Source organism: Neolamprologus multifasciatus, chromosome 6 (genome assembly GCF_963576455.1).
Source record: "Neolamprologus multifasciatus chromosome 6, fNeoMul1.2, whole genome shotgun sequence".
Classification (NCBI taxonomy): domain Eukaryota; kingdom Metazoa; phylum Chordata; class Actinopteri; order Cichliformes; family Cichlidae; genus Neolamprologus; species Neolamprologus multifasciatus.
Genome location: NC_140444.1, coordinates 27,844,051 through 27,859,894, shown reverse-complemented (window position 1 = coordinate 27,859,894; position 15,844 = coordinate 27,844,051). Strand labels below are relative to the sequence as shown.

Sequence of the window (15,844 nt, the reverse complement as noted above, 5' to 3'; positions counted from 1 at the left end):
CTTCCAGCCAACCCAGGTGGCCTTGTAGGGAATGGGAAGGAACAGACTAAACACAGCCGTTATCAGGGAGTTTTTGTTCGGCTCCAGCCTTGAGCCCACAGCTGGCGCCGAAGGGGTAGCCGGATTATGATGGTAATTTTTCTTTTGCAACAACTCATTGTTAGGATGCCTGGGTCGTTGACCCAGGGTTTTTGAGTTTATTATATTATTTATAATTTCTAGTCTTTGGGTTTTCGTTAGAGTCATGTCTTATGGTTTGTCTCTGTGTAATCCTTAGTTGCTGTCTCCCCTGTCTGCTATATCCCCGTGTCCAGTCAGTGTCTGTGTCTGCCCTGGTCCCACGTCTCTGTTCCCTCTGTTGTAGTGCCTGCATGTGAGTCAGGGTTTTAATAGTTTTGCAATTTTCATTAATTTTTATTTTTATTTAGTTTTGACTTCAGATTTTCAATTTTATATCGTTTTAATTAGTTTTTACCAATTGTTTGCTAGTTTAGTTTAGTTTTAATTTTTTTGAAAATCCTTAGTTTCAGTTTAGTTTTGATTAGTTTCAGTTATAGTTTTAGTTGTGTTTGCAATAATTAAGTGTAACAAAATCCCAGTTTCATCATATCAGTCATTCTCTTCTGCTTATCCTTGGGTATGTTGCTATTCCAGCTACCATACTGCACCCTGGACAGGTCGCCTGTCTGTTGCAGGGCTAACACGCAGAGACAGACAACTCACATTCCCACCTATGGGTTCTTTAAATAAATAAATAAATAAAGGCAGATGAACAACCATTGATACCAGGCAACTATAAAACGTATATCTTGGCCCCAATGAGACTATTAACTCTCGCAGCACCGGGTGTTCGTAATTTTGGTTCAAGTGAATTGATAAACTTTTTGAAGGTAAATGACTCACACAGTTGTGTAGATATCCCAGTCCTGTTGTCTCGGGATGCATCACGCTGCCTTGCTTGGGGTTAGCTTCTGTTTTCTGGGGATGAGGGTTGAGTGTGCTCCCTTACCTTCTCAAGGTAAGCTAGGTTAGCCTTCTTGTGTGAGCTTTTCAAGTGCACTTTAAGGTTTGTGGATTTTTTTTCCCTTTAGAAACGTCCCTCATAATTTGTCTGTTTCCACTACAAGACACTTGCTTTATCCAAAACACAGTCATATTCAAAGTAATCCCAAATTGGACTCTGGCGCTTTCTTCCGACTTTTCCTGACATGATTCTGCGCGTGGACGGAGCAGCAACACAGACGACTCGACTAACGTACTTGCCACCTGCTGGCATAATGAGACACAGCAAGAAAATAATCTGGAAACTAAACTTCATTTTCACCCTTGACTCTTGTATGACACGCACACATCAATGAAAACTAAACACATTTTTGCTATAAATTCAGTTAATTTTAGTTATTTTTGTGAACACTCATTCCAGTTTTAGTTAGTTTTCCTTTTTTTGTTTTTATTTTTATTTCCGTTAACGAAAATGTTTTTTCACTTCTAGTTTTCGTTATTTCGTTAGTTTTCGTTAACGATAATAACCTTGATGTGAGTCTGTGTCTTTTGTTAAGTCTGTGTTATGTGTTTCCTGTTTTACTTTGAAGGTCTCTGTCTTATCTCAGTGTGTTCATTTTACGCTTCCTTGTCTCGTCAGTTCTGATTTGCCCCAGCTGTGTTTCCCTCCTGTTGTCCATTCCTTGATTGCTCTCTCTATGTATTTAAGCCCTGTGTTTCAGTTTGTCATTGTTGCGATCTACCCTCATTCATGCTGTGTGTTCTGTCTGCCTGCCTGCCTGCCTGTGTAAGTTTATTTTGTATTTTTGGGTTTTTGTTACGTTTTGGAAGTACACTTTTGCCTGTCGAGGAGTCTGCACTTTGGGTCCTTTTCCTGCCTTCACACAGTCGTTACATGACACTCATGAGAATTTCAAGCTGTTCTTTAACACTCCGACACTGGTCTCTCAATCTCCCGTTGGATATCCGCGAGTTTCTCCGTGATGTTATTAGCCGTCGATTCTGTGGTCTCGTCATTCTTTTGCTCAAAGAGCAGATTCTGAGACCTCACGACCGCAGTCAGCTGTTCCAAGATGTAATCCAACTTCCACTCAGAGGTGTTGTTCTGAGTGGACTTTTCCTTGATGTACTCCAATGTACGCTCAGAGGTCTTATTCTGAGTATTCACTGCAGCCGTAAGCGCCTCCAAGCTCTTAACCATGCTGCACTCAGTGAGCCCTTTCTGAGAAGTCGCGCCTCGTCCCATCGTTTCAATCCCAGCGGGCAGCCTTGGGGGGCTTTGAACAGCCGGTTTCTTAATTCTCCGATAAGCCAGGGCCAAGCCAGCCCCGATCAGCAAGAACCCTGTTATCATGGTTCCGAATAGATAGATATCTTCAGCGTCCTCGATCGACAATCCCGCCAGGCACACGATCCTCCATGTCTGCCACCCGTCCATCGTGTATCCGGCAGGGAAAGTCCCTCCTGGGCACTCGGGCTCTCCCGAGCCCAGACTTCTTGTTGAGAAAAGGGTGTCAATAGCATTCAGAGACCAGTTGATCAAATCCATAATTCTCTTTAGGTTTTGGAAACAGACTGTGAGAGAGTGTTCCAGGGAAAGTAATACAAAAAACATGAGACTAGACAAGGACATAAGAACTAAGCAGGGAAGATAAGGGAGAGGAGAAAAAGTGTGTCCGTCTCCTCCGAGAGCCAAAAGGAAGTGGTAATGGTAAATGAATGGTCAGACATGTCATTGGTCAGCTGCAATGTTGATCTTGGATCAACTTTATTATGATGATATAGGAACAACAACATGAGCATGGGGATATCAGTGCGTACTCACATATGCAAATGACGCCCACGTTTACATGCAAATAAAGTCCAAGAACTACTCCGACGTCAAATCTGGAAGCTTTTGTAAGTAAAACAAACCACCAAAACGACTATCTGCTTGCAATGATGTGAAAATAGTGTCACTGTATACAACACTGTTATTTGCTCTGAATGGCATGTTCCCCAGATCCATTTCATCGCTTTTACTGAGCTTTTTAGCTCATATCCCGCAGGGACAACACCATTTGTTCAGCATGTTAAACAAGCGTTTTGAACACACTGTCCATAAATGCTATCTTTTGATTGAGTTCTATGAATTTATTATTGTTGGCCACAATATCTTCCTGTTCTCCCTTATTTATTTATTTGTTTATTTTTGTTGGTTGCATATTCTATTTGATTGACTAATGATGGTTACATGCTGAACTGGTCTGATCTGAAGGTCAGAACAGAGGCCCAAGAGTTGTTTTCTACAGCTTTATTAGTTACTAGGAGTAAATATGACACAGCAGCAACTGCAGTAATTATGATAAATACTGAGGCAGAAAATTAGTCAACCAGAAGGCAGCGCGGCTATTAGCCCTGGCTGTGCGAGAGCAGTGTGGCAATGCTAATTTTAATTGACTACACTGGAAGCCCTGCATGTGTCTTGTTGTGCACAATGAAAATGTGCAGCAGCCATGAGTGAAGAGACTCATGATCACCTTTTGAGATACAGTGACGTAAACACACCAAGCAAGCTGGCTTTAAGTAAGAACTCAGTTTCACCGATAACAAAAACACTTGCAAACTTTAGTGTAGTATTTTCCATGCCATTCTTCCTGTTTTTGTGTCATCTCTCTTCAAAATAAAGTAAAGATAACATTTAAAGTACAAATAATAATCATGTCAGAGGTTTACATTTCATTTGGACATCCACAAAGAATTGACCATGTGAGACAAAACTGATGTGGATTTGGCTACATGTTTCAGTTTTAACTCCATTAGTACTGACTCAAGGTAACACGTTTAACAGCATATAGAAAAATGTCCCCTGCATAATCACTCTAACTACAAACTGACATCTGGTCTTTGGATCGTAATATGATATCAGGTTCTGCAGCACTGACCAAGCAACATTTGGTTTATCACTGTCTTTAATCGGTTAACGTCAGCTTCCATTGAAAAAGAGACGTTGCTCTATCCGTCAGCTTTTGCAGTCAGAATTGTGATCTGAATGCACTGTGGTGCTAAACTCAGATTGCTTTTCCAAGAACAGCTATATAGAGTCTCTATAGGCTCCTCTTGTTCATGTGAATCTTTTATCTGTTGATTTATTTATTTCTATTTCTGAGTATTTCAGTTATTACATTATATGTGGTACAGTATGAGCGCCTAGCACTCATAGGAAGCGGAGGGTGGGGAAATATGGGACAGAGATGGAACCAGAGATGGACAACTGCGCTATCTGCAGCCCCCAAGAGTACCTTAAACCTGTGGCCACACATCTCGGCGACAACCGCACACCCATCCCAGCAGGAGAAGGATTGAGGCCTCAGATGGGGTGCCCACAACCAAAGGGTGAGAGTCTCAGAGGCAATGGGCAGTCAACCCTGCCAGAGGCTGGCCACCCTGGTGCGAGCTGAGAAGAGTTGAGGGTCCCAGGCAGCCTAGAACTATCCCGCACCTGCCAGAGCCTGCTGACAAAGAGGGGGTCCAAGCCACGCCCAGCCTCCAAGGGAGCGGGCCAAAGTCCACACCAGAACATCCAGCCATGCACCCCAGAAGCAACAAGCAACCTCATCCCAAGGAGGGGCAGAAGGGTCCAGCAGGGCGCAGGACCATGTTCCACAGGGGAAAAGACATACAGTCCCCTGCATAATCACTTTAAGTACAAACTGACATCTGGTCTTTGGATCTTAATATGGCATCAGGTTCTGCAGCACTGACCAAGCAGCATTTGGTTTATCACTGTCTTTATTTGGTTAGCATTTGGTTTCTTTGCAACAGAGACGTTTCTCTGTGTATTTTATCATATCAAACACTTTGTTGTTCAGAATGATATATGTCGTGTCCTCCTCTACAGACACACGGCAAGCAAAAATCTGCAGGTATTTAGGTTTGCTTCAGTTGTTTTTGATGTCTCCAGTGCACAATTCAATGATGTCTATGTAAATGCTGTCATGTTCAATTACCTGCTCGCTGCCTGTTGAGTGCATCAAATAAGTCTAATTTCTAAGATGTGAGCTGAGACAATGAATAACAAAACTGTACTGTAAAAAAAAAAAAAAGAAAGGTTATCCATGCACCCATTCTATTAATCGCTTCTCTAAGTCAGGGTCACAGGAGGCTGCAGCCTGTGAGGGTAAGAGGCTAAATAGGATGAATAAAACATGAAATAAGAGGCAAATAAATTCTGATTCATTTACATATTTATCCCTGCACTAGCTATTTAGTGAAACAGATACAATTTAAGAATTGTATAATAGAAAAAACATTTTATTCTTATTCCAGGGACGTGTGTGTGTGTGTGTGTGTGTGTACACACACACACACACACACACACACACACACACACTCTATGTGGACCTCTTACTAATGCAGAAATGTTTTTTTCCTTGACCAGGAGCTGAAGCCTTAAATCACAGTGTTCTTCATTTGTCATCTGACAAATGAAGAACCATTTACTTTTACCATATTAAATAAGATCATTTACACTCTGCTCAGCCTGCTGCAATCTTCCTGAAAGCCTTGCCCATTAATTCGGGGTTTCCTGTTTTTCTTTCCTCATTATTTCACCATCTGTGTTGCAGCTCTATGGGCAAAGTTTGGTGGGCGTTTGCCAATGAGACAGTCCGACAGTAACTCAGTTCCTAATGGCCACATGGTGTCTTGGTTTACAACAGCGGTAATCAAATGATTGCAATTATAAGCCGCAGGCTTAACAATTTGAAATGGACCTGCTTCACTGAACTAGACCTTAAGCTGGAACCTGCGCTGTTATTCACCAGAATATAAAAAGTAAGGTCTAATGATGAGTTTGTGGGGGGGAAAAGAAGTTTCAGAGGATGCTGATTGATGGCATCAGTGAAAAAAAGCGGCAGAGACTCACGGACGCTGATATAACTGAAACTGATATGGTTTCATGTAACAGCGTAATTTAACAATGCAAACATACTAATAAACAATCAAAAAGAAAACAACATCAATCACATATAACTTTAGTTACATACACTATAGGTGGACTGGTGATTTGAAAGCTTGCCTTGTTTGTACTGTATGATTGAACCTGACTGACAGACTGTACTGGAATAGCTGGCTCCAGCCCTCGTGTCCCTCAGCTCCTAAGTGTTCAGAGATAATTAACGCGTGGGTGGTAAATTTATATCACATTTGACTCACTGCTTTAAAAGTTGAGAAGACGCTAAATATTCTCTAGCTTGTGACTTGATTTTAAGTCACGGTAAATTTTGTTGTTGCAAAATTCGAGGATATGTTGGAGTCACGTCCTAGCAGCACCTTAACGCATTTGGAGGAATCTGTTTAGAGTTTTTAATACCATAAAAATAGTGTTTATGTTCTAGGCGCAATTATTAAACTGCAAATACTAATTATGAAAACCCCCAAAAGATAAAAGAAAAAGCTGCTACCGGTGCTGCGTAACAGTCTGCGGAGGCACACCCAGACTTCATCAGCGGACTCCCTGTAATACGCAGATGCTGCAAGCACGTTGTCGCCAAGCTTATTTTTTTTAATTTTCTACATAAAACATTTTTATAATTGACTTTATAGTCTCATCTTCTCACAGTCTTTACACTTTTCTATTGCTCAAATGCTCCATATAAAGCACGCTACGCATCTGCACTTTTAGGTTTTCCTATTGTTGGCGCACATTTATTACATTTTGTACTCTCACAGGATGAAGACCGCGTTCTCGTTTCTTCTCTGTTACTTAACCCGCCTCGTTTTTCTGTATCTCTCAGTCTCACAGAGCAGTTAATGAACCCTCGAAGCCAAACGGACCGCAGTGCGCACTGGCAAACTGTTGCGCGCTTTGCTGCTGCTGTTTCTTTCAGAAAAAGGACACTTTTTCTCCCCCCCCCCCCCCCCCCCCCCCCGCTGGTGTTTAAATAGGTTTGCTCATCTGGACATGACAGGAACGAGAAGAAAAGCACCAAAACTTTACTAGCGGCACAAACAATGAGCGGAATCTAACAATCTCACTCTGCAGATTGAGGTGAGTGGATCTTGATCAGAGTAGCTGTCTCATTTATACTCAAACTGTCAGGTGTTTTTTCTTGATAAATAGCCATCATAAATTGCCACATGACTTAATAACTGCTACATTTGCAAGTTTTTACAAGCCCCCTACAAAAGCGCGGTGCATCCAAGAAATAAGGCTGCACTCCTATAGGGCATGCAAATGTTAATTTAAGATTTTCACAATCCAGCAGCTGAGAAGGGGGTTAGTATTCTCAGCTAGTGACAGATTTGTGTTTGTCGCACTGAAAAGATAATTGCGGCATTGCTCGTTACAGTATGTGGCTCTGGTTCCTGCGTTCATTGTATTCCAAGACCTCTTAAAAGGAAATCCACCCCATCAGAAGCGCATTGTGCTCTTGGATAGAAGCCAAGCCTTCAGAGCCAATATCTGCAATCACCCAAAGCAAACCTATGTGCCACCAACAAGTGTTCTGTCAAAACTCCGGTGTAACTGTGAGGTTTTTGGTAACTGGCTGATATTTAACATAAATGGTGGACTTTTCGAAGTTAAACTACATAAAAAAAACCGTTCAATGTATGAATTAATTAAAATGAGGGCTGTCCCTTAGTGACTTCTCACGTGTAGATTTGCATTTTACAGAGCTTACTTGTGATTTTGACTAATGCAGACTTAATACAAATACTACTAATAGAGCTTGCAATATAAACTACTGGCTAATAGTTAATAGACTATTACATGAGCCACAACTAATGTCCATATTTACTTTTTGTTCCACAGATTGACTCTGATTCTTTTAGTCATGAACACAGCAGAACAATTAAACATGACTCAAGTAGAAGATTATCAGCTTCAACCTTCTAACAGCTGCTCAACCGCGTACACAGTGTATGGTGAGAACTTTCTCATGGAGGATGACAGCACAAGGCTGGTTGCAGTTCAAGTTATCCTCATCCTTGCTTACAGCACAATCATCTTGTTTGGAGTCACTGGGAACTCCTTAGTGATATATGTCGTTTACAAGTTCAAAAATCTGCGGACCGTGACCAATTTCTTTATCGTAAACTTGGCTGTTGCTGACTTGCTTGTAAACACGCTGTGCTTACCTTTCACCCTTGTCAACACCCTCTATGGCAAATGGATGTTTGGTCAGGTGTTGTGCTTCATGCTACCCTGTGCTCAAGTCATGGCTGTGCACGTGTCCACCATCACTCTGAATATAATTGCTCTGGACCGCCACAGGAACATTGTCTACCACATGGAGACTAAGATGTCCAAAGACATGTGTACTGTTGTTATCGTCATCACGTGGGCCGTCAGTGCCCTGTTGGCTAGTCCCCTTGCCATTTTCAGGGAGTACGAGATGCTTGATCTGTCGCCGACCGATACTCTTCACGTGTGTGCGGAGAAGTGGCCGGGAAGCAGCATGAATGGAGCCATCTACAGTATATCGATGCTTCTGGTTCAGTACTGTTTGCCTTTAATAATCAACTCTGTCGCTTACATTCGCATCTGGAATAAACTGAAAAATCACATGGCTCATCGAAACGATCGAAACGACCGTAATCAGCGAAGGAAGAAGACCACCAAGATGCTCCTGACCATGGTGGTGGTCTTTGCCGTCAGCTGGTTGCCTTTCCACGCCTTCCAGTTGGCCGTTGACATCGACAGCAGCGTGCCGTACATGAAGGACTTCAAGCTGCTTTTCACTGTGTTCCATATCATAGCGATGTGCTCAACATTCGTCAACCCCATCCTGTACGGCTGGATGAACAACAACTACAGGATGGCTTTTATGTCTGTGTTTAAGTGTTACCCGCTTTCCAGCGTGACCGCAAGATGCTCCAAAGCCAGAGAGACACAGAAAGACGAAGATGGGGTTTGTACTGATTGTAAATCAACAAATGTCTAAAGTTGCACAATTTAAGGGAATGGACTGATAATTAGTTGTTCAAATGTGAAGTGTGTATTTTATGTTTATTTTGGGCATTTTGACCACACATAATAATGGATGATTAAAATGACTTTTTAAATGTTTTAAAGGGCTTAAACTTTAAAGTAGCTAACTTCTAACATCAAATAGAGCAACAAAGGGGGGTATCATTAACACACCTGTGAAACTGTACTCATGGCTTCGTAACATACATGTTTATGTCTTTAATCTTAATCATTTAAAATACGGCAGGATCCAATCTGCCATCCGCAATATACTGGTGTTATCTACATTTTTGCAGTCTGAAAAATAACTGACAAATCCCGCTGCAATAATGAACTTCTTCTCAATTTTGATTTCTGTTCCGCAACGCCACCAGTACAGCTCTTACAATATCTGCATAACATGAATTGATTTTAAGCTTTTCTGATTTTTTTTCTTCATATCCTTGGTTCAGCTCCCACCCTTAAGTTACCACAAAATCTTCTCAAATATCAGAATAAGCTTCATCGACACTAGAATGAAACAACAATATATTATTGTGACAAAAAAGCTGAAAACCAAAAAACCTCCCCCACTCTCATAATCTCATGTTTTTTTCTGATTGTTCATCCTAATCTTTTATTTTCCTGCTCACGCTGATGCCAGGCTGCACAGACTTTAATGGTGTATTTATCGACACATTTTACTGAAATGTAGCAAAGTCTTGACATGTTTGATTAATTAATTAGCTAATTAGATTATTTTCTCACAATATGAATAAATAATTAAAACAGTAAGCATTTTATCATAAGCAGTTTAAAAAAAACAGATGTTTGTAATCATTTTTTTATTTTTATTTTACTTTTTTTTTTAAATTTGTGGTCCCTGCCACACTTTTTTAAGGAATTTGGGTTGTTGTGTTAAAAATATACACACTGATAAGACACAAGACTTGAAGACAAACACCAAACTTTATGTCAAAATTAATCTTTGCAGTCTAACCTAGCAGTTGCTTTTCAAACAATTAAACCTTTAGAGGGGCAATAACTGTATCTGCTGCTCACATTTGTGAACACAGAAACAGAAAAGTTTAACAGCTGTATTGGTTGCTCTTATAGGGTTATATATATCAACTCACTGAAACAAAATAAATACGGAAAAATGAAAAATGTAAGGTAAACAAAATAGTACTGTTTGATCCTGTCCTTTGTTATGCTCCACACATCACATCGTCCACATCACGAGCAGTGCCATCTGTGGCTTGGCAACGGGGAAGATATCACCTTGCTCTTCTGTCGAGTGGACTGAAATCACATTGATGTACCTGCATGCCTTTCATTGCTTGAAAAAGAGGACCGGACCAAGGTTTTTTCTTGGTTCTGATCTTCTCCCTCCTATTCCCCTTATCTTCCTCTTCCTCCCACTCTCTTTATCTCAACGTTTGCAGAGTTCTTACAAAGGAGTTGAGCTACTAAGGTTCAGACTGCGTGTTGTATAACTGATTTCAAGCATGTGTGGGTGTTTCCAGGTATGTTTGGCAAAGACTGGAGAGAAGTGTTATCTCAATGATTGCAAGAGATTTCATTCTTCACCAACGTGTTGGAAGAAACACGTGTGGTGTTTAACAAGCAGTGTTCTGCACAATTGCATCAGATTACAAATACTCATTTTGTTCCATGAATCTTTGTTCGACAGCAGTCTTTTACACAGGAGCACGTAGAATAAATAAAATAAGAAGAATAAAAAGAACCTATTGGCTGTTGCTAAGTGTTTGACTTGGATTGTGCAATTAAGAATAAATACTCAATAATAGATAACAGACAAATTATGATATAATTGAAAGAATTGAATATCCAGTGAATTTAATGTTTAAGTTATTTCAGTTCAGCTCAGGCTTCCAGGGTTGTAAAGATATAGTTGGAAAAGTTAACGTACCCATGCTTGTGTCTAAGCATTTACTTTCAACGTGCAAGAAAGCAGCAAAGCTGTCATCACTGGTTTACAAGGTTAACAAACTGTGGCAAAATGAAAATGTGCTATTATGAGCTCAGTGTTTGCAGTGATGGTACAAATATACTATAAATTATAAATACCATCTATGCAATTACAGTTATGTTGATCATGTGCTTTCTTGTGCTTCTCATAGCATCAATACATTTAGAGACGATTCAGCCGAAGAGCCCAGCTGAGACAAGCAAGTGAAACCAGGCTTTTTACCCGAATTATCGTATTCCCGTTAAATCCTTGCATCTATTTAATTTTTCCTTAAACTTTTACGTGTGGTTAATACTAAACTCCTAAACATTATTTCTGACATAGAGTGGCTCTTTTCTAACTAGTCTGCATCGTAAACAACACTTAATCTGATTGGGTTTTAAATATTTCTTTGATGCTCTTGTTAATGGTCATGATTTGAATGCACGGTTTGAAGTACAGGAGTCGTGAATACGTTGAGATTTTAACTGTGATCATCTGTGATCACAGTTATAAAACTGTGTACAATGATGACGTTATTGCCTTCCAGTGTGAATTAACCTTCATACACACTTATTTTATTGATAGATAATGAATATTGAATATATTTTCATTCGTGACATGTAAATGTAACAAATTTAAGAAATGGCATGTGAAGTAAATTCCACTAATTATTCTGTCCTTGCTTTAAATTTGAGATTGATTTGATATTCAGTGGTGTCTTAGCTGTAGTTGCAGATGTTTGCATGTTTTTGTTTTTGTTTTTTCATTTGATTCTGAGTTCAACAGGAAAGTAAAATAGTTCCCACCTCTCCCCGAATTGTCTTTGTTTGCAGTGAGCATTGTAATCACCACTATTCACTCTTACACTGATTACCTCGGCGCTCAGGTTTTAAAGTGTTCTTCCTGTTGACCGCGTCCTTAGTGATTTACTTTAAGTGTACGTGAGGAGCCAAGGGACTGGGATATTGGCTGTGGGTCTCCATTTTTAGTAAGCTATTCATGGTGTATTCAGCATTAAATCAATAATTGTTTCTTTGGCTGTCTGGCAGAGCAGGTGCTGCTGTCACAAAGCATCTGTCCAGGATGAGGGTACATACTAATCAAATAAACTGAACAATAGCTTTAAAACAAATTCGATTTTATTATTTTTTGCTGATTGCCATGTCCTTTGGCTTTCATACAAGAAAGCACTTAAGTCACCTGCCATGTCAATCTCACGACTTTCTGTCAATATGTATTAATATTTAATTAATGACATTTTGATAGATATCGTTAGCATTGATTTTGCCAATTAATTTTATTCCCATTGTGAAATAATTAGATGGTGTGGCCAGATATTAATCAGTTGGTTCACATGTAGAGAAGAAAGTTTTATTGGTTATTGGTGATTCCCTGGGTTTCTTCAGCCACTTGAGTGGCTTTCTGTTATTATATATACAACACTGTGTAAAAGTCTTGAGTTCCTCCCTGATTTCTTCATGTTTTCACAGGAAAATTTGACATAAGTACAGTGATTTACTGAAATGTGCACACATGGAAATACAGCATATAAGGCCAAAACAAGGTTTATAATTTTAATGAGCTTGAAAGTAAATATTCGGTATGACCACCTTTATTCTTTAAGACAGCCTGGAAGCTTTCTTGTCTTGTTTCTTTAAGTGGTCTTCTGGAATAGTTCTCCAGGCTTCTTAAAGGACATTGAAAGCTCTTTTTTTGGATCTTTCTGCCTTTTGTTCTGCTGTCTGTCAAAATGATCCCCCCACACTGCTTGCTGAGTCCGGGCTCTGATGAAGCCAATCCATGACTCCCTGTGTCCCACAGTGTGTTTCGCTTTTGCTGCATTAGCAGGGTGTTTGGGATAATTATCATGCGAAAAAATTAAGTCATGCTTTCCAGGTCATACTGCATGGTGAATCAAAATCAGATTTTTTTTTTTGACAAGATCTCCAACACTACTGGCTAAAACACAGCCCCAAACCATGACAGAGCCTCTGCCATGTTTTACAAATGGCTGTAGATACTCACTGTTGTACCTTTCTGCTGACCTCCTCCATACATACTGATGACAGATTGAGCTAAAATGTTCAATTTAGATGAATTTAGGTCACTGATTTTCAGTCCAGTTCCTGTGTAATTTGGCACACCTCAGCCGTTTCCCTTCACTTCCTTCCCTGAAGAATTGCTTCTTGATATGCACCCTTCCACTGAGAGCATTTCTGATGAAGCTTCAGTGAGGAGTAGATGGATCAAAGTTTCAGATGTATCTTTTAGGTCCAGTGTCTGGTCTTTGCTGGATGTTTCCCCCCATTTCTCAAAGACATGACTTTCAGACACTGGTTATCTGCCAAAGATCAGTTTTAAGCTTTCCAATTACTCTTTTGTCTTACACTTGTCCAGTTTCCTCAAAGGACACACTGCACATCATGTTGGGATATGCCAAGGTTTTGGCTAATAGTTCTTTGGGAATCAGTGTGTTGGTACAAGGTTATTTCATGTCTGTCAAACTGTATTATCTTTGACATTTTTGATGTATTCAACAAAGGAAATGGAAACAAATGTGTTTCTGCAACAGCGTCATAGTAAAACTTAAATATTGGTTCTCTCTTAAGTTGTCAGTTACTTGTAGAAACAACACTTTTTCATCCTTTGGTCGTTTTTTTTATGCTTGAATCATTCGTAGGTCAATGTTAAGTGTTGTAACAAACAACAACGTTTATCTGAAAACCATCAGGTACAAGTACTGGACTGAAAATGAGTGGAAAAGCAGTATTTTCTTTCTACTATACGTTAATTGCACAACTGAAATAAATTATATCTGGTTGACTGAAATTTGCATCAGAGGGTAAAGTGGTGCAGGTGAAGTCTAAAATTTATGTTAATTTGTTGATCTAAAGTGAAAGTTTGTGTGCAAACCATTTCCAATAAACTTTTAAGTAATGTGACCAACATCAGATTTATTTTTGTATAAGCAACCAACATGTTAGCAGCAGCTACAGAAACAGAAAATGTCCATTCATATATCATATAAAAAGTAGCTCATACCTACTGTGACATCTCCAACTGGTGTGTGAGATACCAAGTCTGGCATTTTGGTCCCTTATTTATTTTATTTTTAAAAAACTTGGTCCTCGGAGTGGATAAAGCTAGGTTTGTTAGCTAGGCGCATCACTGATTATGTTGTAATAGTAAATGTTATAAAACCTCAGCTCTGGGTGTCACAGTTTGTTTGTATCCTTAGAAGTTTTTCTTTCCTCAGAGAAAGAGTATAAACCTAAACAGTAAATGGCTTTTGACTGTGATTTTGTCCAGCTTCTGCAAGAGTTTTCTGAATCTTCAGTGTGCTAGATTTGTAGATCAGTAATGTGTTGTTGATAGCAGTTATGTTTTAATTGACTTAACCTCCTGCTTGGGTTAATGTGTGAAACTTCTGGCTAATTTCCAGCACCTGATTAAAATGTAGGTCAAATATACTGACAGGTTAAAAAGCTTAGAAAGTTCTGGAGTGTTTGACTAGCAGCCGTTAATCAAGATATTTTATGAGTGCAGATTAAAGAAATTAATTTAGGTATTGTCTTGTATTGTCACAATTGTCTTAAATGTTAAATTCAGACCTAGAGAAAATTCACCACAATTGCTACATAGGTAATTAATTCAACCTCAAAACACTCCAAAAACATCATGTAGAATGGTCATAACAGAACAAACAATAATGCTATGGCTCCCCCTGCTGTCTCAACAGGTTCATGTCATATAAACTAAAGTTACTCTCCAATATTTTAAGACAGTTAATCATAGTATTGGTAATATTGAGTATTATTGTTTATTTAACATTGGACTAGATCCAGCACTGCAATATTTGAGATCATGGAGACTTGTATCATTTCAAGGATTTTATAACACTTAACCGCATGCTGTATTTTTATTTTAAGACTCCAATTGTGTGCTACCACAATTTCAATCTGACATCCTGGAAATTAGAATCGGATGTTGACTGAGGATAAAAATAAAGTTATGTGGTTTTGTGCGTCTGCAATGACAGATTCATCTGCCTGTTTTGCTCTTTTGCAGACTCAGTTGTGTAACTCTCCATTGTTCTTTGAAATGGTGCATAACAAGGTTAGCTACTCATTCACTCAAGAGGAATTGTGCAATATGGTGCACAACAAACAATACAAAGAGGCCAACGAACTAAGGAGTGGCTGTCGTATTGCATATAGGTGATCTCACAGGGTGGTTGCTGCCAGTGTTGATGAGGTTTTCCTCAAAAATTGTAGATTAGAGAGATGAGGCTGCTGTTTTTAATCAAGGCAACCACACACATTCCCAAAAGAACCACAGTAAGTGAAATCACTTTGATGACTTTACAATCTTCGTGACTATATACATGGTACATACTACATAGTATTTGGTGATCCACTTGATTTGGTCATCTTGCCTAATTTTAGCTTTGCTTTTACTTCAAAATACATCCTTGACAAACATAAAAATTTGTTAGCTAGTCTGAAAGGGATGTTGAAATGACACATATAGACTGAGCCACTGAATTCCCCTTTTGTGGTAGCATCTGTGCCAATCCACTGCTTTACAAAACACTCCATAGACTTGGCATGTTAACTGCTAACAGCTAATGTTGTTGTGGCTAACAAATGCTTATAGCCATAAAGCTTATAAACGGCCAACATTTAATATCCACCTTTCAAATATGAAGCAGGTGGATATTTCACACTAATGACGGGCATACAACCATGCCAGAGATTTAATGAGTTTGTAGATGTTGAATTTTAACAAATACATTCATCGTTTTAATTTGCTAACATCTGTTAGCTTAAACCACAGGTGTCAAACTCCAGGCCTCGAGGGCTGATGTCCTGCAGGTTTTAGACGTGTCCTCGATCCAACACAGCTGATTCAAATGGCTAAATTACGTCCTCAAC

The 15,844-nt window shown here is 39.5% G+C and overlaps 2 protein-coding genes across 2 annotated transcripts; one reads left to right on the top strand and one right to left on the bottom strand.

Annotated features, from left to right (window-relative positions):
• Positions 1–1,920: 1,920 nt before the first annotated feature.
• On the bottom strand, positions 1,921–3,179 carry LOC146517167 (uncharacterized). The gene has a single exon (XM_085162336.1). The coding sequence runs from the start codon at positions 2,633–2,635 to the stop codon at positions 1,928–1,930; it is 708 nt and encodes a 235-aa protein (XP_085018462.1). The 5' UTR covers positions 2,636–3,179; the 3' UTR covers positions 1,921–1,927.
• A 2,248-nt stretch (positions 3,180–5,427) lies between these two features.
• Positions 5,428–9,751, top strand: npy2r (neuropeptide Y receptor Y2). Its single transcript, XM_085162334.1, has 2 exons — positions 5,428–7,033; positions 7,799–9,751. Exon 2 carries the CDS (start codon positions 7,821–7,823, stop codon positions 8,928–8,930), a length of 1,110 nt encoding a protein of 369 aa, XP_085018460.1. The 5' UTR covers positions 5,428–7,033; positions 7,799–7,820; the 3' UTR covers positions 8,931–9,751.
• The last annotated feature ends 6,093 nt before the right edge of the window (positions 9,752–15,844 follow it).

Bases quoted from the DNA above. Each gene is read 5' to 3' on its own strand.
- LOC146517167 (XM_085162336.1), bottom strand. From the start codon at position 2,635: ATGTCCTTGTCTAGTCTCATGTTTTTTGTATTACTTTCCCTGGAACAC.
- npy2r (XM_085162334.1), top strand. From the start codon at position 7,821: ATGAACACAGCAGAACAATTAAACATGACTCAAGTAGAAGATTATCAG.